General features: G+C 38.2%; 1 protein-coding gene and 1 long non-coding RNA gene across 4 annotated transcripts; both read right to left on the bottom strand.

Annotated features, from left to right (window-relative positions):
* Positions 1-2,522: 2,522 nt before the first annotated feature.
* Positions 2,523-18,513, bottom strand: LOC132622930 (soluble starch synthase 3, chloroplastic/amyloplastic). Of its 3 annotated transcripts, none has more exons than XM_060337620.1 (16): positions 18,079-18,510; positions 17,562-17,625; positions 15,405-17,468; positions 13,868-14,082; positions 13,364-13,634; positions 12,585-12,760; positions 10,717-10,824; positions 10,065-10,174; positions 9,663-9,768; positions 8,671-8,841; positions 7,965-8,093; positions 5,650-5,832; positions 5,123-5,254; positions 4,918-5,029; positions 3,933-4,056; positions 2,523-2,912 (listed from the first exon to the last, which is right to left on the bottom strand). In XM_060337620.1, the coding sequence occupies exons 1-16, from the start codon at positions 18,202-18,204 to the stop codon at positions 2,777-2,779; spliced, it is 4,227 nt and encodes a 1,408-aa protein (XP_060193603.1). In that variant the 5' UTR covers positions 18,205-18,510; the 3' UTR covers positions 2,523-2,776. The 3 variants fall into 3 exon arrangements, with proteins under 3 accessions (XP_060193603.1, XP_060193604.1, XP_060193605.1); XM_060337621.1 differs by having other exon boundaries at positions 17,568-17,625; XM_060337622.1 differs by lacking the exons at positions 2,523-2,912; positions 3,933-4,056 and adding an exon at positions 4,695-4,723 and having other exon boundaries at positions 18,079-18,513.
* A 5,614-nt stretch (positions 18,514-24,127) lies between these two features.
* On the bottom strand, positions 24,128-27,043 carry LOC132624865 (uncharacterized). Its single transcript, XR_009576550.1, has 3 exons — positions 25,885-27,043; positions 25,284-25,330; positions 24,128-24,500 (listed from the first exon to the last, which is right to left on the bottom strand). It is a non-coding gene; the product is annotated as an uncharacterized LOC132624865 (long non-coding RNA).
* Between the last annotated feature and the right edge of the window lie 207 nt (positions 27,044-27,250).

Genomic DNA, 27,250 nt, shown 5'->3' with positions numbered 1-27,250 from the left:
TAAAGTAATTTCAACCGTTGTGTTCTTCTCTTATAAAATTTCTAATTTGATGAACATGTTACATTATGAATGATCTTTTTCCTTTGATGAAAGCTTACTTTACACTTTCGAAAGAAAGTATTAAGTCAATTTGACCAACTTTAAAGTGCTATATGAATTCAGTTTATCCAACCTGAAGAAACAACCGTAAAAGCATCTTCAACAGTGATAATGATGCTATCAAATTTTCAACTTTCTGTACCAAAAGTCCAAGATACTAAATCTACAAAAACTAATTAGTAGTCAAAACCATCATTTTAACCAGCTTTGGCACTAATTTACAGGTAGTACTAAAAGTTTTCAATGCGTTCGAATATCATTGAAGGAGATACAACTGCTTCCGTTTTGGAGCTGAAATGTCTTTTCAGATTAATAGGGCCCATTTGACTTAACTAATTGAAATTAGCTGATAAATATGAGTGTTCAAAAATACTTTGATATTCTGAAACTGCGAATAAGTACTACATGTTGTCAATAAAATGACATCAAAGCCTTAAAAGTTGTTTGCAGAAAGCTAATTTGGCTTATAGTAACTCATAATGCTTATGAGTTGATTTGACTTACAAGCTCAACCCAAACACCCTTTTATATCACCTACATCTCAATCCCGAACAAGTTGAAATCAATCATGTCTCTGTCCATTATGTTCTATTCAAGTCCATTCAATTCCAGTATGCATAAAAGTAATTTACATATATGAGCAAAAAATTCCTCATGGGCCTTTTTACGTTGGCAAGAAGTCAAAAACAAGTGGTGGCATCCAAATAAGGAGCTACAATGGGTAAACTGTAGACAACTTTATTTTTCAAGTATGCACTTGAGTTGGATTGATTTTGTGGAAAAAAAATAACATAAACACTTTTCACCTTTATGTAACTATTTCACCTTTTCAGCTTATGAAGATAAGTGGGGACTAAAGCTAATGCTCATTGTCTCTTATCAAATATGCTACCCAATTCCAATCTTGTCACACCCGTTCACCACTTAGCACAAAATCTTTGTTTATAATGGAAGGCCACCAGAGGTAAATTTAGTGGTTATTAGAGCAAGATTGACTTAAGCTACTTGAAAAATATTTCATGTTATTCTAATTTGTAAAGAGGTTCAATTAGCTCCCTGGTTTTCAACACTTCTTCAGCAAGAAAATTGATTGCAATTGACTCCAAGTGCAGTAATTAGTATGATATTGAAATTCATTGCCGAATACTTTTGCTGTGCTACCATCACCAATTCAGCAATGAAATGAAAATGGGACAAACAAGGCAAAATTCGGCTCCACTTGAAATCAAGGTGTCATCAAATGATGATTATCTCCTTAATCTTAGGCTTAATTTTGTAATTTTCACTCGCTCATAGTCACAAAGTTATTAAGAACATCAGGGTATACCATGTGACAGGCACACACATATATGGTTGAACTTTTTTATAACCGCGGTGTCCGGACCAGCTTGCTGGCACCTCGACTAATTTCACGGAGTACCTGCTACATCCCACCAACACACGTACCGTGTCTATCCACCAAAACTTAGACAGATCGGAAGAAATCACCTAATATTTTTGCCTCCGTTGGGATTTGAAGCACACATAGATATGGTGCATATTTTTAAGCAAGCTAATGGCAAATCATTGTAGAGCCGCCTTCTATAACTTTTTATTTGAGACAAATTAATCCTTAGAACTGTCAAGTAGATTCATGATCCTTTTCATGTCATGATCTAACTAAAAACGCTATAACATTTATTCTAGTTAACTGCACATTAGAACATTAGAAGCTCAAATTAGTAAAAGATTTAAAATTACAAAGGGCCTGGAAAGGCAGGGAAAATAGGAGTAGCACCAGTTCAGGGTGTTATTTGCATCTACAGCACGTCCTCTTAGATTCTAAAGATGGATTTATGTTTGTTTTATATGAAATTAGTTTGCTCACAAGCAGGTATTGTAGCAGCAACTACTTTCGAAATTACTTCACACAAAACCAGAACAAAGCAGTAAGGATGAAAAACAACTTACCTTCCGAAAACCTGAGCATGAAACTTTTAAGCAGTGTTGTCAAAGGCGCGCTTAAGCCCTGAAGCGAGGCTCAAACCATGTTGAGCGCTTCGCCTTGCTTTATGTGCGCTTCAGTGTCATCATCAAGACTCTAAGACATACTTTTCCTTGCCAATGAGCCTCCCTTGAAAGGGTGACACCAGATAATTCATATTTCACTTTATCGTAATATTTTTACAATTCTTTTGTCCATATATTTGTTATTCATGCTTATTATTATTATTAGTCTTGGACTAAACATATATAGATTTGTATTTTGCACCATTGCACCTTTTTTCATTAAAGCCCACGTTTTATTTGCGCTTTGCGCTTAAAGCCCCAGCTAACCTTAGAGCTTTTTTGCGCTTTTCGCTTTTGATAACACTGCTTTTAAGTGCCTGCTTGAGTAATGTAGAACGGATTTTAGTATCCAATGTTCAATCTTGAGGAGCCAGTTGGAAGTATTTTGCATCCTTTGATCTCTCACTTCTCAAAATGAATAAACATCAATAGACTACATTATTTGAGGCTAAACTATTTCATATGCTGCACAAAAAATTAACTTAACTGAGCACTCTCTGCTATTGATCGCGGGGTAGACTTGCAAGTATACTTTACTATAGGAAAAGAAATGTCGTCAAAACACTAACACTGAACCTGTACAGATTGAAGATCTTGTGAATCTTTCTGCTAGTATCTCTCAAACTAATTATTGTAACTTTCTAGCAGCATGGTAAAGCTCCAAGTAGTCAAGAGCAGGTCGGTTCCAAGACCAATCTTGTTCCATGACCTGTTTGCATAAAGAGTTGAACCAATCCCGACCATCGTACCAAGCAGAGAGAGCTCTGAAGCATACAACCATAAATGAGTCCATACATATCAACAAACAAGGAGAAGGGGGATGAAGTATGCATCTTTGCATGTGCATGAGATGAAAAGGCACGGTGTAACGAGAAAAATAATATATCCACCCTTCCCAACAATTAAGCAGTTATGGCAATTCGCTCCAAGTTTCACACTTTATTGTCATTTCCAATAACAATGCTCATCCAAAAGTTTGTTTCTCCATTTTCTACATTTGAGCAGTTTTATTTTCATAACCAGCAACTATTTCACAACAAACATACCTCCCCGTAAAAAGGATTATAATAATGAATGATCTCAAGTATGAAACAACAAAGGAAAATGCGAAGTAAAACTCTAAACTGATGTATTCCCATAAAAGAAACCAAGTGACACAAACACCAAGGGATGGTTCCTCATTCTCTTAAAAGCAAGCATAGGAAAATGGAAACTCTCAAACTGAAGACAGATTGCTCTCCCTTTCCCAGTTTGAGCCCCTGTATTCCCTTTCCTCAAATTAAAATTTCAGAAAAGTTGAACTGATAAAAGATTCAAGATGTCAGCAAGTTCCTGGAATTCTGTTAAAGCTGTCCCCACATCTTTTAAAGAATAAATGAAAAAAGCTAGGCGGAAAAAACTCCTTAACACCAGCGTCGGAGCCACAGTGCAAGTTAGGGGTTAGACAGAACCCAATAACTTTGGCTCAAACCCTATATTTGTGTTAAAAAAATCATTTAATATATATAAATAATCTATTCAGAACCCAGTAAGCAAAACAAATTGTGGTTCAGAACCCATAAACTAAAAATCCTGGCTAGGCCTCTGTTTAACACTTGCATGTCAGTATTGTTGGAAAAGAAATAGGGGCAAACAGTGCAGGATTTTAAGAGTTCAATTATCACTGTTGCAACATTCCTTATATTTTATTTTCTCTGATTGTGTATGCCATCACATTTACTTCCCTTTCCCTCTAAAAATGCAAAGACTAAAAGACCTTCATTGAAAATAGCAAGTATACTTGCCTATTCAGAGCGTAATCAACTCCGGCAGCATCAGCTCCATCAAAGCTGAATCCGTTTGGTTCAAGACCACACTGTTGCGCTCTCTCTTTGTCATGGTCAACATCAAATACAGTATCATAAAGTCCTAATATTCAGAATGCAGAGGTTAAAACACTCATTCAGAAGCAAATGATCCAATCTGCTAAAATAATAATTAAGTCAACGCACCAAAGAAAATTCTAGCATGGGCAGACAAATATTTATCATGGGCAGACAAATATTTATTTTCGCACTTAACTCAAGAGAATGCAATATGCTTGCGATTCCAATATACATCAAGTGAATTCACTATCAAAAGAGGAAACTACAGTTGAAACATTCTGATTGGTAGCATCATACAGACACAGGAGTAGTTAGTTTATTGGTAGCTTGCAAATCACTTATGAACATCTGCAATTGCAATGCTTACAAGAGATCGAAAATTGTTGGTGTGTAATCACCGCATCTAAAAGCTTAAATTGTTAGGGAAAACTGTTTTTTATTAATTATTGTCGTTATTAATTAAGTAATATTTTCTGTAAATTATATGTTAAAATGTTGTTCTCTCACATGAGGGCCTGATTGTACAAGCATGCAAAGATACCTTTTGATAATGACCCAAAAACTCTATATACTTGACTACCATGCTGAATTGCGTAACTGCCTCATCTAAAAGCTTAATTAGTCAAAAAAGGGACACTTCATTTATTTAATTTTTTCTTTTTAAAACTGGTAACTTACCGAATCCAAAATGGTCATTCATATATATGCACCTGTAGTTCCAAAAATTGGTCAGGTCATGAAAAAGTGAATGTTAAGGTCAAGAGAGGAGAAGCTTCGCTAGGAAAATTGAGTTGCTAAACCTTTGTATCTAAATATACAGTGCAAGTGGCAGAGCGGTACAAAACAAGCTGCACATGGTAAGCTATTTGAATTTCTAAAACTACAGTTTTGAAGAAAAAGATACCTCCAGTTTTACGCACTACTGGAATTGAACCATATCTCATTGCCGTAAGTTGTGTTAGTCCGCATGGCTCAAATATTGAAGGAACTAGAATGAAATCAGCACCAGAATATATCTGCAATTGTATCAAAAGTAATGATATGATACAAAGGTACCATAAGGTGTGAAGACAAAAAGATGCGCCAAGCAAGGAAAGGAGTAACAATACCAGGTGAGAAAGTGGCTCATCATATGTTAGACAGAGCCGTGCACGGTCATTATATTTGGAGTGCAATTCATTTGCCAAATTAACAAAATCGTTCTGTATCCTAGGATCAGGAGCAGAACCAAGCAAGACCACCTGTCAGAACTATTTGTCAATAAAAGATCATAGCATTCTGCTGTAATAGACTTGCTAAAATGAGACTCCATTTAGAATGAAACTAGAGAACAAAATGAAAGAATTGGTAACAAGCATGCAAGAACTGGTATTCTCTGGCTGTATCCCCCAAATAAAGGATGAATTGGTATTCGCTGGCATCTTAGATTAGTTACTATCTACAAATTAGATATGTCATCCAAAACCAAAAAGATTTAGAGCAAAAAATTGTACTAGTTATTATCAGAACATATAACAACATTTCGACAAGCCAAAAGCTTAAGATGAGTACATCCCCCCCCCCCCCAAAAAAAAAAAAAAAAAAAAGCAAAAGAAGGGGGAGCATCTGAAGAACTTTAGAATTTAAGAAAAAACACCTGTCCATTCCGTTCTAACGTGCGCCAAATAGCATGTTTAATGAGGTGAATTCCTTTCTGGTGAGTTAAGCGGGTAATAATTCCCACCAAAGGAAGGTCAGCCTGTTTCAGCCCAAGTTTTTGCTGCAAAGCTTTCTTGGCTGCTGCTTTGCCTTCAACAACATTTTCCGAGGTGTACGAGATCTGCAATTGCATGCATTCCGACAGTGCCACAGCCATCAGACAAATAAAGAAGAGACATGATTTAAGGTCCAAGGACTTAAAGCTACAAAGAATAAGCAAATATAATACTCCTCTATGTGACACTTACCTTTTTAATCTGTCCCAAAAAGAACAAACCTTTCTATTTAGATACAATTTATTTTTAAAAGCCTCATTTTATCTTAATGAGATGATTTATAGTCACATAAAAGTTTATGACATGTTTTTCACAAGTTCCAACAGTCTTTATTTCTTTCTTAAACTCTGTAACAGTCAAACACCTTCACATAATTTGAGTGATAGGAGTAAATAATAAACCAATAAAGAGAGATAAACACCATAACTATTTGTTGAGATGGATAAACACCATAACTTTTTAGACAAAAGACTACTGGAGTTGTATTATGTGCTCATAATATATGTAGCAAGTTGTTTGTAGGGTCCCACATCGGTGGGGGATGGAAATATTTGCCTCCTTATATGGTCCTGGCAATCCTCCCTCATTAGTTGACTTTTGGGGTTGTGTTAGGCGCAATGTCTATTTCTTTTCCTCGTATCGGAATCATACCCATCCTAATTTTTGGTTAACCTGATACTGGGTCATCATGCTATATTTTACACGCTCCAGATGTCCACTAATGGAGGTGCAGGTGTTAGAGTGCCATATCAGTGTGGGATGGGATTATTTGTCTCCTTATATGGTCTTGAGCAATCCTCACCTCATGAGCTACCTTTTCGAATTGGGTTAGGTCCAAGGTCCTTTTGTAACATTGTTTTTCAATAACATACCCAGTGTAATCCCACAAGTGGGGTCTGGGGAGGGTAGAGTATTCGCAGACCTTACCCCTACCTTAGGAGGTAGAGAGGCTGTTTCCAATAGACTTTCTAACATTGTTTTTCTATGAAGTAATTAATTTCATTAAAGAGAAATCACGAAGATGCAAAAGATTACAAAAGAAGTGTGTTATCTTCAATACATGAGAAAGACTATGCTTGGAGTAGGGTGCTAACAAAGTCAAACAACTGATCAGTGCTATTTACAGTAGTTAAGTTATTCCAACTGAACAAATTCAGCAAACATCTAGCTTTCAGGGAATGGTTTGGAGTTGATATTCCATCAGAATACTTGAAGGGATCGCCATCTAGACACACCAAAGAATAAGAGTGTTAAGTTATACTTGACACTCTTAAAAGAGTCAAATGTACCTATCACTAAAAAGAGAAGAGTATAGATTCTCAGCCTAACTGATGAAGTGGTCATCAGAAGAAAATAACAACTAATGACAGGATAGCCATAGGAAGATCTGGTGGTACTCATATACAGTCACACAAAAGAGATCAAACAAGAGCCACTACAGAGAACAAGATGCTTGTCAAACAGCCCATGCTTACACACAACAATAGGACAATATCCGGGCATCAATGGGAGGGGAGCAGCCTCCTTGTTCAGGAATCAACTACTAAAAGAAGAGGTAAAGTCCGTAAAATCTAAAATGTCTTTGCACCCCAAACTTCCACTGTTTTGTCATCTCTTCTTTTCGAAGGAGAAGAAAGATCCGCAGCTTACGACCCACCACAATTACATACAGCGGATTCAATTATAGTCATTGCTCATGATCAAATATTCCAGGCAGATCCAACAGTTGTTTGTAGAGTATTGGGAGGTGCACTCTTTCTTGCAAGCAAAAGAGTAAAAGAAATCAGTACCACTAAGCTTCTCTCTCTCTCTTTTTTTTTCTTTTTTTTTTTTGTGTGTGACTGGATATCGTTTCATTTCTCAATTGACCAATAATCAGCTAAGATGACATCTTTAGGGTGGAGGACACTTTCCAGAACTGCAGTTGGACAGTATATATGCAGAGAGGCAAGACGAGAACTTGGAGACTATATTCAACTAAATTGCACTCCTAAGGTAGTTTTATCAATATAGAGCAATAAGGGCAAAACCCTTATTAACCCGCCAAACTAAAGCAGACAACCTAGCAAGTTGTTCAGAACAAATTCATACAAAAATCTAGGAATTCAGCACGTGAAATTCACAAAATAACGTGAACTTTTTCCAGCGGGTGCACTTATAGGTAATATGATAATAGAGAAAAGCAGAGACAACTTACCGGAAGGAACTTATCGTTTAACGGGTCCCAAATATCTGGGTCAATCCCGTTCACTATACCGTGGAACTTGTAAAGGTGAGGTGCAATTACAGGGTTTCCAGACACCTCCTGTGAGTAAGTTGGTGAAACCTGCATGTAAATCCTGTTAGGATGGAGCTTTACCTTTCACGGAAAACACTTTACAGTTTCGCTAAAACCAACAAAGAAGGATACCTTTTTTTATATTTTTGATAAAGCCAAAAAGAAGTATACTTGGTACCCCTTTTTTTATATTTTTGATAAAGCCAAAAAGAAGTATACTTGGTGCCCATAACACTTTTTCTGTCTATACTTCAAGAACATGTATCCGTGTAGCTTCGTTAGACTTATTTTTTCCGTTCTTACTTTATCTCCAACAGCGTCCATAGCTGTAGGCCATCAGGCAGTGTTTGCCTGTTATACTAGTTTCTGAAAGAAGCAAAATAATGCCTTTTCCCTAGACTGCATTTTGCAATCTCCTTCCGAAAAAAAAGAAGGTGAAACAAACATAAGACAAATATGAAGCTGTACAAAATGATGACCGTTGTCTTCGGGAATACAAATCCAGAACTTTTGTCTAGCAAGTGACGAAATAGGCCGCTGACTTATGCATAGCGCCATTTTTCAACAGACAGCAGCATAAAGCACAAACAGCTATCTATAAGGCACAAGCAATAGAGGCACTTACTGTTGTAGCTTTGTCTGCAAAAGTCATTGCTTTCCCTATGAGATTTGCCCCAAATTCAAGATTATGTATCGTGAAGACAATACGAGACTTGCTTAGACCATATTGTGTATATTGTTCCTTAAAGAGCCAAGCAACTGGAGCACTAGACCAATCATGGCAATGAATGATATCCTGCCAGTCAACTGAACAGTAAGAAGACATGCAAATAAAATCTCATTTCAAGTTTCAACAAGAGAAAATATAAGAAACCGTATCACTTCATGGTGAAAATTGAGTTCCTCACTTTAGTGCCCAAAAGCTCCTATTCATAGTAGCAAGCATTAAGATGTAGGAAGAAAATTACATAAAGAGAAAAGTAGTACACAGTCCATCCCACTTAGATATCTGAAGTTGAATTTAGAGGTCAAAATGTCTAATTTTGTGTCTTGAGAATGATATTTCACCGTAAAACTTTAAATATTTAAACTAATAGTTGGTCTTATTAAACTATGATATAAATGGTTTTCAAGTGTCCCACATCGCTCACTCAAGGTATGGGAGGTCTCTTTATATGGCTTGGACAATCCTCCTCCCTTTGAGCCAGCTTTTGGGGTGTGGGTTAGGCCCAAGATCCATTCTTTACAATGGTATCAAATAATCAAGTTTTTTTAGTTGTAAAAGACTAAGGACATTATGAATAATTTAATTGTCGAGTTTCACCATTTTGATCCTCGAAAGTGAACTTAGGAAGTTATTTCCAATAACTTCAGTAAGAAATTAGAACGACTTGGTTATACTCCTTGGTAAATAGTAGTTCAATCGTGGCCATGAAAATTCTAATCTGATGCTATTCTAATAAAATATCTGTAATCGACTTACCTCCTTCAGAAATTATTCATAGCTTCCTAAATAAGCTACTATCCAAAGAATTTTATAAGATAACATTTGGAGAAATGAGAATCAAGAAAATACATGACCTCAAAATTAGCATATTGGTAAAATCTGGAACATACCGGATGAAATCCACCTTGCAGAAGAAACTCCAAAGCTGTGTGACAGAAGAAACCAAATCGTTCACCATCATTGTTACAACCGTATACACGCCCCTTCCCAAAAAACCTAAAAGAACAATAATGAAGCACTAAACGTATGAAGCCATCCGAAATAAGGAACCTTATTGACTTATGCTCGATCATCAAAAAAATAAAAAACAGGCGCACATAGTTGTGAATGTGATTTCATATTCTGCTGGACTAAATAACATTATATGGTTACAATTAAAAGGACACGATTAGCAGCTAGTAAACAGCCGTACAGAAGTTGATTATAAACCATGAAATAACTAACAAAGTTCATTTAATTTTTCTGACTTAAGCAAAAAACATCATTTATAATTTTCAGCATAACAAGCATACCCGTTTTGAGGCTCCAAAAAGTAGACCGAGAGACCTTCCACCTTTCCAAACCATACTTTTATTTCAGTCCCACCCCAAAAGAAGCTTTTATGAAACTGAAAGTCCTTCACCTAATAAGAATACATAGCAACATGCAATAATATTAGTGAAAGTATGTATCTCCTTACTTCTTTTTTGGTGCAACATGGCTTCATTTAATGATGTAGAAGCCATGATTGACTTTTTAAGCTCTTTACACAAAATGTAATAGCTTTTCTGTACATGCTTCATGGCGTACTCTTATTGCTAGTAAATAATACAACAATCTTTTACTGATAAGAAAAAATATTAGTGAAAGTATGTGATAGATGTATAACTCGAATGACTTATAGCAATTGTGTTTGAACATACTCTTGAATCATGAAGCATTTAGACTTGTACTTTTACCAGATATCCCTGAATGGGGGATAACTGCTGCCGCATATTTACAAGTGATTGGCAGGAGGACCAAGGCTTCTATGTTTCATTTTTAGTAACAAAATATTGATGCAAAAAGGTAGCTATCGTTAGTGATTGTTAGTGCCAATGAGAAGCCTTCTTGGGTTGCAGACACAGCATGGGAAGTTGATTGAAGAATAATGAGCAGACTTGGTAAATGCAGCAGTAACCTTACATGATTCATCTTCAGACAGTCATACTTAGGTAAGACGATATCCACATTATGGTTTAAATCTTGAACAGCACGGGAAAGACTAGTAACAACATCACCAAGGCCTCCCACCTGTAAAAAAAAAAAGCGATGAAACTTAACAGCTGTTACCACATACCAAGTCATGGAATAGAATATTTGTTGAATGTATTCAAAGTATACCTCAAATGACATCTCAGGCTATTCCTTTCCCCCCTTTTTGTTCCTAAATACCCATCTCTACACTATTATGTAAACCACTGCCTCTACTAACCTAACTGATGAAGTTTCTGATTTCTATCATTCAAGAATGATATTCGCAGTCCGTAATTGGAAAACTTTATCCATTTTCTTATGAATTTAAAGTCAAAAAGTAACATAGAAAAATATTATCCTTTCCAAATTCACTTTACAATTCCCAATAGCCTCACTTTTCTCTCCCTCAAATATTAAACAATAAATGTTGACTCTAAGCTAAATAACCATTTTTTTAATAAGAAACGTAAACTCTAAAGCTAATTAGCTAAATAACCATAAAAGGCACAAGAGTATCATTTATTTTGAAATGGACTGCATTTATTTGACTAACTGTTTGCTCTGTAACTGCCAAACATCTGCTACTACATAGTGTAGCTGGATATCGTCAATGCAAAAACTTCTTTTGCAATTAACAAGGATGCGACATGGCTCTCCTGAACACATTCCCGCACATACTCAATTCCCCTTTTGATATAATCAGCACTTTATCTCTCTTTCTCCAGAGCTGTGGAGAACAAGATGCAGTAAGTGAGGCTACGATGGTTCGGGCATGTGAAGAGGAGATGCGTAGATGCCCCAGTAAGGAGGTGTGAGAGGCTAAGGTTGGCCTTAGTGGGCTTGAGGAGGGGTAGAGGTAGGCCAAAGAAATATTGGGATGAGATGATTAGGCAGGACATGGCACAACTTCAGCTCAACGGGGACATGATCCTTGATGGGAGGGTGTGGAGGTCGAGAATTAGGGAAGGTCAGTAGGTAGTCGGGCTTATTTCTTTTCCAGTCCTGGAGTGTTAGTATTATTCTCGTATTTTCTTATTCTTAGATTTCTATTACTACCTGTTGTTTCTTTAGCCTCGGTTATCTTATTATCTTGCTGTTTTTTCTGGTTGTTGCTACTGCCTCTTTCTCATGTTTCCTTGAGCCAAGGTTCTATCGGAAACAACCTCTCTACCTTCTCAAGGTAAGGGTAGGTCTGCGTACACTCTACCCTTCCCAGACCCCACTTGTGGGATAGCACTGGGTTAGTTGTTGTTGTTGTAGTTGAATTCCTTGATCCACAATATAGTATCTCCGTGTTTATTCAATATTCACAGTATATGCTCTACAATTACATTCCATATAGGCAGTCTTGCTACTGCTGAACGTTAGATTACCACATCCCAGAATATATAGATAACTCAAAGTTCAATTAAACCTCCGGTAAGACAGCATCAAAAAATATAACTTCTATTTTAGGCAGTCTCACCTACATAGAGATCCAAGTAGTGTTCCAAATATCACTTGATGGCTTGCTGATATTTTTTTCATAAGAAGCTGTCCAGGAAATCAATTAATATACCCATCTGATACTCCTGTCCTGGGGAATCCTTTTTAAATAAAACATTGAACTCCGGAAATTTTACAACTCTAGAAATGCATAGCAAGTGGTGTTTTATCTAACTTTGGAGGAAGCTACAAGAAACCATGGGTTAAGCACAAATAGTTTTTGGTGGAATAGAGAACATCTTCAGATCTTGAATTGCAGTGAAGAAGGATAAGTTAAAGCACAATGGTATCATATTTAGCATAAACCAAAAGTTAGAATCACCCAAGTCTACCTTTGCAATAGGTGCCATTTCCACAGCAATATGGACAATATGCATCGGAGGTTCTTTCGTGACTCCTCCAAACACGGGTATGTGATAATCCATTCCGCTCTTATTGTCAAAAATTCCACCATCTTCTCTCTCGGAAAATACAAAATCCATCATATATGCATCCAATGGAACCTTCACTGCAACACCAGTAGCCACATGGAAAGAGAAAGTGAAGATGTTTTTCAGATTAAACTAGTTATTAACCAGCAAAAATTGATATCTATATGTGATTAAATGTTTACAAACATCAGTTGTTCAAACTTATTCCACAACAATCCATAAGTTACTTTCTCTACTTCTTAGAATCCTACGGTCTTGGATCCCATGTCAAGATGTTCATCTCAGCTCATAATTTTAGCTATCAGTTACAGAGAGAACTTTGAAGGGGAGCCTTGGCGTAACTGGTAAAATTGCTGCCATGTGACCAGGAGGTCACGGGTTCGAGCCGTGGAAACAGTCTCTTGCAGAAAATGCAAGGTAAGGCTGCATACAATAGACCCTTGTGGTCCGGCCCTTCCCTGGACCCCGCGCATAGCGGGAGCTTAGTGCACCGGGCTGCCCTTCTAGTTACAAAGAGAACTTTCATTTGTCTAGTAAATAGAGATATATATGTGCAAGAAAGTGCAACTAAATCCTATTTCTTTATAATACTAAGCCTGCATAAAAATTATTTCTACTGGAAGCTATGATGATGGAACAGTCTATTCTGTAAACTGACATCAGAGTGCATGAAAACTAACCAGTTGCTTTGACATGGGTGCCATTTTCAGCAGGCAACATTTTCTGAGGTGGCAAGGGACCCAGGCGGTGAGTCCAACGATTAAATGAACATCTGAACCAAATTTCAAGTTTACCATTAAGTACTGTATTGGCTGGATTATAGTAAACTGTAACGCTGCTTCCAGCTTGGATATCAAGAGGCTCAGTATACACTATGTGCTTCTGAGACAATAAAAATGATTTCATAGTTCTTTCCTTTGTTTCAGCTTTCAGGAGTGCTGTTTTTTCGGCCTGGAAGTGAGAGATCATAAAACAATAGATGGAAACATATATGAGAGGTAAGCAATGGAATTCAGTAATATAAGAAAAACAACTTGCAGGAGGCCTCTATAAACAAAGCAAAAAGAAATCAGGTGTTTTTTCTCTTTTGGAATAACAAAACCAGAACTGTTATGAGGATATCTAAATTTGACTCATCAGATCCACTTCACCAGTTTTAACCTTGAGTGGACATTACAACCAACCTTAGCACGCATAGCTACTTCTCTAAGCCGTCTCTCCTCCTGAAGTGTCTTAAAAATCTGATGTTCTTCCTCAACCCAATATAATTCCTCCGGCGTGTGTTTGGGGACAATGGCATGGAAGTCTTGGCGATGATTGTTATCATAAGCAATGGCATCCTTGGGTGGACCATCAGCAAAAACCCAATCCAAGACAAGTGCCCGATCAGGGATGAAAACTGCAGAAAAGTACATTCCTCAGAGGGGTGTAGCCTAATATTTGGAACAAAGAAAAGGAGACAGACAAAAATACAATTGTGTAAGCTTGTGTAAGGCTAATGCACTGAAAAGCTTATATGAGACCACAATAGGTTAAAGTGACCTCAACTTTCAAAACTAAGCACACTGCTGAAAGTTGAAACCTATCATACAAGAAGAAAAAATTGATAAAGCAATAAATTTTATTAATGTTTGGGCAATGAAATCATGCAAGAAAAACTGATATGGTCAATCTTGTAATCAGACATTAAGGAACTACAGCCAGAGTCTTACTTTTCAGATGAAACCTGTTACAGATCACAATCAAAATGCTCCGTGGACATGGTAACCCATTTTTCTTGTTACAAAGCACAATGCGCTTGCAACAGTATAAGATGCTAATTCCATTTCAAGCTTATATCACAGATATCCAAAATTTATACTAACTTATATGTTGGGTCTTATCTCATCTTTACCTTCACTTTACCTTGAGGGAACAACTGAAAAGAACTAATACATCGTAAAAATAACAAGTAACAACATCTGATGTGAAAAATTAACTACTGGCTGTCAGCTGTCAGTCTAGTGGTCAACCTAGGGTTGCATGGAAAATGCACAATATTTTAGATGGTTTAAAAAGTAATGTAGTGTTGTATCTTTGCATCTTCTTGATGATGCCAGTAATGAAACATCTTACTTCATCAAAAATAAGGTAATGTAGTGTTAAAACTATAAAATAGAAAATGGTTCATTGGCCAGGTACAAATATTCTAGTTCATTCCCAATAGTCAAGAACATACTGTGAAAACAAAGGAAAAATCATCAGATTTTGCTCATGAATTAGATCTACGTGCATTATGTGGAGCAATAATATGGAACTAGTCCACATTTTTTAATAAAAAGAGGTGATTGTGTTAAAATCAAGAGTAATGATACACTAACATTCAGTTAATCTATGGCTAAACTTTAGGAATTCACGACATATTTTCAATAACTGCATAACAATATTATTTAACATAATCACAAAGCGCCCCGAGAAAGGAAAGGAAGGGAGGGAGGTCAGAGCAAGTCAAATGAGCTAGGAGGATGGCTTCCCCACCTTAAAGTACCAGTATATTTTACGGGTCTAAACCCCAAAAAAATTATGGCACGTATTGCACGAAAGGCGGAATCTTTTCTTGAAAAGCCTGAAGAAAGCGCACATGCAATAAGATCCTACTTGTCCTTCGAACAATAGAAAGTTGATACTGATTCCAAAGAAGAGTAGTATATTGTATATGTATATGTATGTACACTCACTTACCCTCTGCATACCACCAATCACCATCTATTCTCTCAGATTTAACAAGCTTTTCAACAATAGACAAGCCACCCTTCCAATTGTTATGTCCTCCATGGATCCACAAGTCCTTAGCATGGGAGAGAGGACCTGAACTTTTGTTATAGCATATCCTGACCTTGTCCTCGCATTTAAATTCACTTGGCTCTATATACCAGGTGACATCACGAATCTTCGAGGCTTTTGCCATCAGTGCTTGCAATACTTCCCTTTTCTTTGCAGCCTCTTCCTTTGCCTGTGCTCTGTCAGCTTCAATTGCAGCTTTCTCTGCTTCTATCCGTCTTTGTTCTTCTGCTAGTCTTTCTCTCTCAGCTTGTTCTTTAGCAAGTTTCTCCTGTTCTCTCCATTTCTCCTCGAGCAAGAAATTTTCGAAATCGATAATTTGCATTCCACCTTCCACAGTTATACTGAAGTCATTTCCATCATTGTTGTCATAGACATCTTGTCCATTAAAAAACACAAAATCAATCTTGTATGCTTCCTTGGGAACATGGATCTTGCAAGACCACCAATCTCTATTGAGATGAGTCTCAGTTAGCCTAGTAGTAAAAGATCTCCAGCGCCAGTCATTAAAAGCTCCCATAATCAAGACATCAGGCTCATTATTCAAAGCAGAAAGACTTCTGTTGAGGAATATTTCGACGTCTTCATCAGGTTTTACAACCTCTGGAAAACAAAATAATCTGATTCCTTGCAATAATTTTTCCTCGGCAAGCCTTTCTGTAGCCTGCCTACGTAGATTTGCTTCCATCTCCAATCTTAAGTTTAGCGAAGTATCTTCAGTCTCTAATGTTCCTGCAGTTAATGGATCACCCTCTTCAACTGAATCTGATTTTAAGAAACTACTACTGTCTAAGTCACCAATATGTTCCACATCATTAGGCTTAGCCATTTCCAATAGCTCGCTTGCTCCAGGTCCTTCCATCTCCAATCTTAAGTTTACCGAAGTATCTTCAGTCTCTAATGTTCCTGCAGTTAATGGATCACCCTCTTCAACTGAATCTGATTTTAAGAAACTACTACTGTCTAAGTCACCAATATGTTCCACATCATTAGGCTTAGCCATTTCCAATAGCTCGCTTGCTCCAGGTCCTTCCATCTCCAATCTTAAGTTTACCGAAGTATCTTCAGTCTCTAATGTTCCTGCAGTTAATGGATCACCCTCTTCAACTGAATCTGATTTTAAGAAACTACTACTGTCTAAGTCACCAATATGTTCCACATCATTAGGCTTAGCCATTTCTAATAGCTCGCTTGCTCCAGGTCCTTCCATCTCCAATCTTAAGTTTACCGAAGTATCTTCAGTCTCTAATGTTCCTGCAGTTAATGGATCACCCTCTTCAACTGAATCTGATTTTAAGAAACTACTACTGTCTAAGTCACCAATACGTTCCACATCATTAGGCTTAGTCATTTCCAATAGCTCGCTTGCTCGAGGTCCTTTGTACTCAACATACACAGCATTATTTTCTTTCAACTTTTGAGGCTCATTCAACTCATCGGGGTCCACCTGCAATATCTCAGAAAGTTTAGTACCCACAGCGCGGCTGCCCTTGCTACTGGCATTAGTTTCCCCCTGAGAATTTTCGGAGTAGTCACCTCCACTTTGCTCTCTTATTACGGAATCAATTAGAAAATCACTCTCTTCCATTCTTATTGGTTTAATTAACTTAACAGTATCCTTGTCATCATCACCAGTTTCTTCACTTTCAACAAATTGAGTTACAGGTAACTGACTTATTGATTTAGTGGAACCACTGATTTCATTGTCATCCTCCAGAAACTTGAGGTCCATTCCCACTCCTTTAGTGTCATCATCACTAGTTTCAACTTCTGCTTCAATCGTCTTCCGGTTGGAAATTTCAGATTCTTTAGATGATGAAGTACTTTGACTTTCTTTATCACCATTGCTCTTCTGATCCTTTCTTTGTGTGCTCATCCCCGAAGGCTTCCTTGGCACAAATCCCTTTGGTGAAGAACCTTGACTCCTAGGACTTGAAATTTTTCTCCGTCTTCTTCTGGAGAAACCTACAGTATACAATCTTTCCAATTAGTTTGACAAATAGCTAGCATCAGACGTAGACAAAAAATATTTACAACTAAATAACCATAGCAACGAACCCGCACTTGCACAAAATGGAAATGAAACCCCAGCAACCATTCCATCATTCCTCCAAGAAGAAGACTGCATGAATAGCAACAGGTATGAGAGAATTTAGGACAAAATTATCCAACAAAAATTGTTTGAAGGGTGGAAACCATAAATGTAGGCATACCAGTACCATACATAACTTTTTAAGAACAATTACCATCAATTAACTAGAACCATGAGCACTAACATACACCAAGAAACAACATATATGCAAACACTCATGATGATAAGTAACCACAAAGTGCCCAACTCCAAGACCCATAAAAAGAAAGCCAATCAAGATTCCTTTTTTATCTCAAATTACTCCTTATATGAAAGAATTGATACCAAAATTGGAAAGAATGAAACATGGGTGTACTCAAAATCCAAGAAAACAGTAACTACATATACACACACAAAATATATTCAGTGAGAAGAGACAATTTCACACAAAAAGAAAAAAAAAAAATATATATATATATATACTGAGTGAGAAGAGATATTTACTTGTAATGATAGACTTGTGGTTCCATGAGGGACAAAACCAAGAAAACGTTTGATCTTGAGGTGAGTTCTTCCATTGGAAACACTTGTGCAACTCAAGGGTCTTTGTAGTGGCAATGGAACATCCATGGCTGGCCCAAAAAATAACAATAAAAAAGGAATGTTCTTTGTAAAACTACTGTTCTGCTCAACACAGAATCAAATAGAACATCCCATGTGAATATCTCTCTTCTCCTTCATCTACACACTCTCTCTCTATATATATATATCTGTGCTGCCAATTATATAACTATATAGTACTTACTATATATGATTTGATGGGGTCTTTTAATATTCATTAAAAAAACGAAAAAATCAATTGTTCAGTGTACTCATAACACTCCTTTTGAAATTCTGGACTTGTGATAACAACTTGGAAGAGTCCTACAAATTTCAGCCAGTAGAGTGCTGTTTTGGTGTAATGGTGTATTTTGCTTATGTTGTACCTGCAAATCTAACGGTTGAAATGGCTTGGTTGGCTATGAGAAGGGTGACTGTTGATATTTTGACACGTGGACTTGAAACCTGATTTTTTTCTTTTAAATATAATTTTTTCTTGGAAATGATCACAATAAAGGATGTGACCAAACTTGGGTATGGAGGGTGTAGAGAGTGATAGCAGTGGCCTAAATTTATTTGAGTTGGATTTAACTTATATGTTGTTATAATATAATATAATATACTACTATTCTAGTACACTTGGTTTTATATGTTATCAAATTAAATATTCCTATTTGTACAATAATTGGTTGAATTGACAAAAACGAATATTTGAAGTTACAGCTGGAAAAAAAGCATTTGAAAATAATATGTTTGGACATTTACTTGAAAAAATCTGAAATTTTATTATAATCTCATCAGGTGGGAAAAAAATATGAAAATTTATGTGTGAAAAATTGTATCTCAAATCAATATTTCAACTTTAGATTCTATCTATTTAAAGTTGAAATTGAAATTTTTGAGAAAATATTAAATCAAACGTTAATGTCCAAATAAAATTTGATTGTTTGCACATAATGTATATGCCCAAACACTTAAAAATATTGTTGTTACAAGTTATTTTAATTTAATGATGCAAAATACGCTATCAATGTACTAAAATTAAACTGATTTGAGTTCACAATAGCTGCGCCTTTAGAACATTACAAGATATTAAAGTGTAGAATATGCCCTTTTGGTTGCATTTAAATCACCTTAGTGGTGATGTGTTTGATGTTATTGAACAACCAAATAGTTCGACAAGTTGGGTGAGCATTGACAATGCAACATGAGATTCGATCTTGTAGTTATGCATAGATATTATTTAATTATAGTTTTTCTACAAGAGATTTATTGGAAAAAATAATTTTTAATTTTTTTATTCAAATAGTATGCAAGCATAGGAGATTATTTCCTCTAACTAAACAAGAATAAGAGGACAAGAAAATTAATAAGTGGAAAAGGTTGATTCCAAGCAAAGCAGAATGAGCACGTGAATTCTTTTTTTATTTGGGGGGGGGGAATAGGAAAGTCACACACTCACATCTCACTATATAGTTACTATGATAAACTCATACACCACGCATTTTCAGTGATAAACGATGCCATTGAACTAAATGGCAAATGATGTGAAATTGTGAACCATTACCTATTCCTCATTTTAATTGCATATCTTATTTATTTTTTCTTCTACTCCCTTAAATTCCGAAGCATATGGTTGAAGTGATTTTCGCTGATAATATTGTACTACTGAGTATTGGTCCTCATATAAGTACTTAATCATGCCTGTAAACATAAGATTGTATACGGTAAAAACCGGATGTGAGCCAAATCGGTGGAATGGGAACCGGAGGAAGGAACAATGATGCGCCCGAGGCTACTCGCCCTTGACCGAAACAGTGCCTGGGCCGAAGCTGAGCAAGGGCACCGACTGATCTGCCCTCTGCATCGTTGAAACGGCCAAGCCCGAGGACTCGGGCTTTCATGGCCGTTGGTCCGCATGACCGTTAGCCCGAGTGACCGTTTGTCCGTGTGGCCGTTGCAGACGGGTCACGCGCCAGTAACGTCCAGTCATGGTCAACTACCTACCATGCGTGTGTCAGACGGCGCCGTCAGTCTAATCCCACCAAATTCGTGCAGAGCAGTCCTTTTTATTATTATTTTATTAACTCATATTGTATGAGAACCATGGGAGTGCCACTATAAATAGGGCATGTCCCCTTCCTTTAAGGGGGTTGGCTTCTTCATTTTCCAAGAACACTTGTAATAGAAAAATATATATGCAATCTCTCTCTCAATATCTGATCCGGCCAAGGCCGTTTGTTTCCATTTACGTTGTGTTTCTTCCATTAAGTATTCAACATGGCTTCTAAACGTTCATGTCCGTAGCAAATTAAGCAAATCACCGTTACTAGCCGTTTTATTACCAAATACTCACACGCTTATTTTCCGCTATCAAATATATATATCAAGATCCAAGCACATATCCTATACCCACGTACAAATTCAATTGGTTTTCTAATTTCGGGGTAAACAGTTTGGCGCCCACCGTGGGGCTAGGATAATAGTGGTCTTTGATCTTGATCTCTATCTTACCCATCAAAATCAGAAACATCTACTGTCCGTCTCTGAAAAACGGGCCAAATGGCTAACAGTAGGCAATCTGGTCACGTCAACAACAACGAGATCGTGGCCGAAAATGAAGGCAGCGTGCCACGAGGATCGCCAAACCCCACTGACCCTTTAAATACTAACAATTCAATTACTTTGTCCGGGACACAAGTCCGGAAAGAACCGGATACCCCAAATGATAATATTGACTTGCGTTTAATTTTTGAAATGTTGCAGGAACAGAGAGCGGCGATTGCCGAACAGGGAATCGCAATAGCCCAGCTGCAAAACGGAAGAGGTAAAACGACCCCGGAAAAGGCGAAGAGTGTTGCTGAACCCAGCGGAGATGAGGCACGGATGGTTGAAAGCAATGGCTCCAGAGCTGGTCCATCCACCTGGGTTCTGAGAATGCTCGAAATGTTGGCGAAGCGGGTGGACTCGACTGAAAAAAGGTGGAGACATACAACTCTCGGGTGGATCAAATCTCGGGGGCTCCGCCTATTTTGAAAGGGTCGGATTCAAAGAGGTACATCCAAAGGCCTTTTCCTCCAAGTGCAGCTCCGAAATTGATCCCGAAGAGGTTCAAAATGCCGGATATCCAAAAATATGACGGCACAACGGACCCTCACGAACACGTGACCTCATACGCCTGTGCTATAAAAGGCAATGATATGGAAGATGATGAAATCGAATCCGTGTTGCTGAAAAAGTTTGGGGAAACTCTGTCAAAAGGAGCATTGACTTGGTACAATCATCTGCCCGAGCATTCAATCACTTCTTTCGAAATGCTCGCCGATGCCTTCATAAAAGCACATGCCGGAGCCAAAAAGGTGCAGGCTCGAAAGGCGGATATTTTCCGTATAGCCCAAAGAGACAAGGAGCTATTGCGTGAATTTGTCAACCGGTTCCAAAGGGAACGAATGGAGCTCCCCCCGGTTCCTGAGGAATGGGCCGCACAAGCTTTCACAAAAGGGCTCAATGTTCAGAGCTCGACGGCTTCATTCAAATTAAAGGAAAGCTTGCTGGAATACGAGGCTGTGACCTGGGCGGATGTCCATAACCGATACGAGTCAAAAATTCGGATAGAGGATGACCAACTCGAGCTTCCCCCGGGGCCCGTAAAAATGAACAAAAGCTCGGAGAGATCACGAAAGAATTACGAACCGGAGGCCGGACCATCGAGGGAAAGGTATCGGCCATACTCTCGAAAACCAAGCTTCAGGTCGGAAAAATCAAGGGATGGCCCGAGTCATTTCTCCGGGCGGGGGTGATAAACGGGCCGAGTCCCCGGTTCAGGTATACCACCGAGGAGTCAAACGAGAAGGCCACGGCTGTGAAACTCGATCTCACGGATGAACTTCGCGAAAACGCGTTGGTCCGCATTGCAACCCAGAAGCAGAGAATGGAAAGGTACTACAATCGGAGAGCCAATTTTTGACATTTCTAAGTTGGGGACTTGGTGCTTCGAAAAGATACCTTGAGCACCAAGAATCCCAACGGAGGAAAACTGGGTCCGAACTAGGAAAGACCGTACAAGATAACCGAGGTAACGGGCAAAGGATCGTGTCAGCCGGAATCCGTGGACGGGCAGCGATTGTGCAACAACCGGAACGTGGCTCATTTGAAGGGATAATACTGCTAAGGTATGGACACCTCATGTTTAACCTTTTTCTTTTTGCAGGAAGTCAAGTACCGGATAAAGTTAGGATCTAGGTCTGAAAACGCGTGTTGTACTCTTTTCCTTAGTACGGTTTTGTCCCAAAATGGGTTTTTCGACAAGGTTTTTAATGAGGCAACAAGTACAACGTGTTACTTAACAAAAATAAGGACAAACGACCGGGAACTCGGGGTCACGGCCTACGAGTGAGGGCTTGATAGCGCTTGCCTGATCTTGCAGCTCGGATAAGCACTAGGGGACTTATACCCACATCGAGGTGTACCCCGGTTAATGGAAAACGGAGGAGCTCAACAAATCAAGACTGGACCTTCTGCATTAGGTTTCGGTGTAAGGGCCAAACAATCAAAATGAATCGTGTCCCCCCAATATTTGCTACGGCAAAACTAAGGCCCGGCCACAGCCTCCGATGTAAGGACCAAACGATCATAATGAATCGTGTCCCATTCAACATTTGCTACAGCAAAACTAAGGCCCGGCCACCGGCCATAGCCTCCGATGTAAGGACCAAACGATCATAATGAATCGTGTCCCATTTTTCATTTATTACAGCTAAGGAAGGAAGAATTAAAATTCTCATATGTACAAGAATTTTGCAAACGCAAAGTTACCAAAAGCTGGTATAACAAAATCTTGGGTGTCTTTCTGTTAAAAGGACTTCGCCCCGATGGTAACCGCCGTATTCCGGAACTGCCCCACTCACATACTCTATATCGAGGATTGTGCCCGAAATTCGATAAAGGCGACAAGGTCACAATGACCCAAGCCAAAGCTCAGCAAATTCCCCCAAAACGGGGACTGCTACATCAAAAACTTTGCCAAGGTTGAAAAAATACCGACCCTAAAGAAAATGCCTATCGTAATTCGGAGACATCTGAACTTATGAAGCATCGGATAAGTCCCACGGGCACGGTGAATTAACGACTATGAGTCGACCTGTCCTAAAACGGACCAACGATCATGACAAAAATAATGGAAAATATTCAAAACGAAGAAATAAGAAGGTAACGACGAGCTGCCGGAACCACCGATTTTCGGGAATTATCCACTTCCCGTTACTCCGATAGATCGCAGATCCGGGAAGTGTGGGGCTATCTGTATACGGTAAAAACCGGATGTGAGCCAAACCGGTGGAACGGGAACCGGATGAAGGAACAATGATGCGCCCGAGGCTACTCGCCCTTGACCGAAACAGTGCCTGGGCCGAAGCTGAGCAAGGGCACCGACTGATCTGCCCTCTGCATCGTTGAAACGGCCAAGCCCGAGGACTCGGGCTTTCATGGCCGTTGGTCCGCATGACCGTTAGCCCGAGTGACCGTTTGTCCGTGTGGCCGTTGCAGACGGGTCACGCGCCAGTAACGTCCAGTCATGGTCAACTACCTACCATGCGTGTGTCAGACGGCGCCGTCAGTCTAATCCCACCAAATTCGTGCAGAGCAGTCCTTTTTATTATTATTTTATTAACTCATATTGTATGAGAACCATGGGAGTGCCACTATAAATAGGGCATGTCCCCTTCCTTTAAGGGGGTTGGCTTCTTCATTTTCCAAGAACACTTGTAATAGAAAAATATATATGCAATCTCTCTCTCAATATCTGATCCGGCCAAGACTGTTTGTTTCCATTTACGTTGTGTTTTGTCACAACCCAACCCCGTGTGCCGTGACTGGTGCCCGAACTGGGCACCCGTATACCAACTTGTTACATATAATCAGACTGAATCTATAAATGATATGGAAACTTGCAAAAGAATTCCAACGGTCCATAACGTCGTCATATATGAATATTCATATAAACTGTCTCCTGAGGAGTCACAACTGATCAAATCATAAGACGATACGCAAGCCGACAAGGCTGCCACTACACATGAACATCATATCATAACACATCGTACAGACACCGCATAACAGAACTTATACACAACCCACACACATGTCTACAGACCTCTAAGAGTACTAACAGTGAAATATGACGGGATAGGGCCCCGTCGTACCCCTGGATGAACATACATATATATATCATAAGATCTGTACCAAAAGTATAAACTCCGGAACAACGGAGCTCTCCAAGACAGCTGAGTAGAACTCCTATGCTGAAGGGTCACCAAACCGACTATCTGTACCTGCGGGCATGAAACGCAACCCCCCGAAGAAAGGGGGTCAGTACGGAATATGTACTGAGTATATAAAGCATGAAATACAGTAAAAAGGATCATAACTGAAATAGGGGGTACAGAAAACAAGTACAATGTCCAGAATACCAAAACGCTTGCCCTTTTGAAACATAAATCATGCATGTCAATATCATATATCATACCCGGCCCATTATGGGACTCGGTGACATAATCATATCATCATCATATATATATAACGTGTCCCGGCCCTCTAGTGAGGGACTCGGTGAATAAAGTCATCCTTGGCGCCATAATCACATCACCATATCACCATATCATCATATCATATATATATATATATATATATATAACGTGTCCCGACCCTCTAATGAGGGACTCGGTGAACAATGCAGTGAAACTGTGCACAAAAACGTGTCCTGGCTCGGGACTCAGTGAAAGATATATTGAGGCATGCACGAGCAGAGTAGTGAGAAACCATATGCAAGTTAAAACACATCCGAGACTCGATAGAATGATCAAAACGAGCTATCATTGAAAATCAAGGCAATAGTCATATCAAGTACATTTCGAATATCACTATGGGTTATATTAAAATAGAACTTTTGGAATCATATACACGTATCAAGACATAATGACATAACTTCTGGGAGTCAAGAACGTTAGCCATCCTAGTGGCTCTAAGAATAGGAGCTTCTTTGAAATCATACATATACGTCGTCTGTTTGTTTCATAAAGATCATGCCAAAATAAAGAAGGGCTAACTTTACATACCTGTCGTAGATCTACCGTAGCCAAGCTTGCTTCGTCGCCCCTTTAGCCTATTTAATATGAAAGTAACATTATTGTTAATAACTATGACTTCCCAAACTTATAAATCTACGACCAATTACTTATGGGAAGCACTTCTTAGTTCATACTTCTTGATTAGTATTTTGACTAGTTAAGGACTTAACGGAAATCGGGCAGTATTTCCTCTATATAACTCGCCTAACCCGAACTTACCGTTAATCCCCGATTATCACAACAATACCAACAACAACGACAAAAACCCAATAATCTCTCTTAACCCCTTTTCAACTATTTCAAGAACACAAAATTTCTTTCCTCGAGTTTTAGTCCAAATCTATATCGATAAATTTTCCATCGATTCTCTTTATAAACACATAGACATATATAGCAACATCAAGAACGTCTTAATCATGCTATTTACCATAATTTCCATCCGTAACAACAACTACATAATCCACAAAACAGCCCATAAGCCAACAACGACATCAAATACGATCTACGGTATAATTTTCGTATTTCTCGTCCCACGATTTAGCCATGACTTCAGTGAATTTAAATATACTTAGAGGAAGATAATTCTTACCTTATATGCCAAGAAATGCTCTTATTCCACATTACTTCACCTTGAATAAATTCTAAATTTTAACAACACGACAAAACGGAACAACGAGATCAAAATAGTGGACAAAACTCGCATGTCGTTCTTGAGAAAAATTATACTTTGCTTCCATAAAATTGGTACTCACATTGCTGCTAAGAACTGAAGCTCACGTTGCTTTCTACCAAAATATCTTGCATGACTTTTCCTTCCAAGTGAATTCTCAAGAAAGTATAATAAGTGACATAAATTACACATTTTCTACCTTACACGTGGCCCCAACTTGATCTACATTATGACACTTATCATAAGAATAGAAGGCACATTTATGCATAGTACCCATGTATTTCAATACGTGTAATGCTGCCACTACTTCACTAATTGAATACTAGATATTGATTAGTATAATATATACACTTTCCAATCTTACACGTGGCACTCATTGGCCAACCCCTTCCCTTTTGATACTTATCATATTTGTGACACAATATTGCTTATGTATATGTACATAATGGACTTGCTTCCGCTTATCCATGACATATGTCCACTTAATTTTTATCAAACAATCTTAATTAATTTCCTAATCATGATTTACGTAAATGTTGATCACTTTTGACATACTTCATATACCCATTACCATGACCATGTAATATAACATCACTTCCATAGCCTCCATTGACACACAAAAAATATTATTTTCAATTATCGTCGTCACACTTTTTCGTCTTAAATAATTTTGGGACTTCATTCCTCATATACACCGAGCTCTTGATTTTCATCCTTCGACATGGTCGAATTCTCTGGGCTCGGGTAAATTTGCTCATGTTGGACGATTAAATTTTCTAGTCCAAAAATACGGGATATTACAGCTTGGACTGTATTCCATTCAAATAAATTTTGAACCTCGACGAGACTTATTTTGCTTCGATTGGTTTAACTTCAAATCCTTACGATACATGCGTACCATCACTTTAACCACCTATAAGCTTGGGGGATAACCTCGTGTCCGTTACTAATATCATTTAACTCGCACACTTTCCAACGCATGAGAACACGGGATGTAACATCATAGTTAATTAATCCCTAATCTTCACTAATGTTTCTACACTAATTATAATTAATATGCAAACCGTGCACTATTAAAATCGGGGTTAAAAGTCCTTGTCTCATATCTCAAAAATAATCTTGTCCTTAAACTTATGACGATTAGCTTACGAATAATCCAACACACAAAAATATGGGATATAACATGTTTCTTCCATTAAGTATTCAACATGACTTCTAAACGTTCATGTTCGTAGCAAATTAAGCAAATCACCGTTACTAGCCGTTTTATTACCAAATACTCACA

The sequence above is a fragment of the Lycium barbarum genome, chromosome 12, assembly GCF_019175385.1.
Source record: "Lycium barbarum isolate Lr01 chromosome 12, ASM1917538v2, whole genome shotgun sequence".
NCBI classification, from domain to species: Eukaryota; Viridiplantae; Streptophyta; class Magnoliopsida; order Solanales; family Solanaceae; genus Lycium; species Lycium barbarum.
This window is presented reverse-complemented; position numbering and strand designations above follow the sequence as displayed.

Bases quoted from the DNA above. Each gene is read 5' to 3' on its own strand.
- LOC132622930 (XM_060337620.1), bottom strand. From the start codon at position 18,204: ATGGATGTTCCATTGCCACTACAAAGACCCTTGAGTTGCACAAGTGTT. The intron at 17,626-18,078 runs GTAAATATCTCT...CTATTCATGCAG, and splicing joins CCACAAGTCTATCATTACAA to TCTTCTTCTTGGAGGAATGA. The intron at 10,175-10,716 runs GTAAGGTTACTG...TATTCTTATTAG, and splicing joins ACTGTCTGAAGATGAATCAT to GTGAAGGACTTTCAGTTTCA.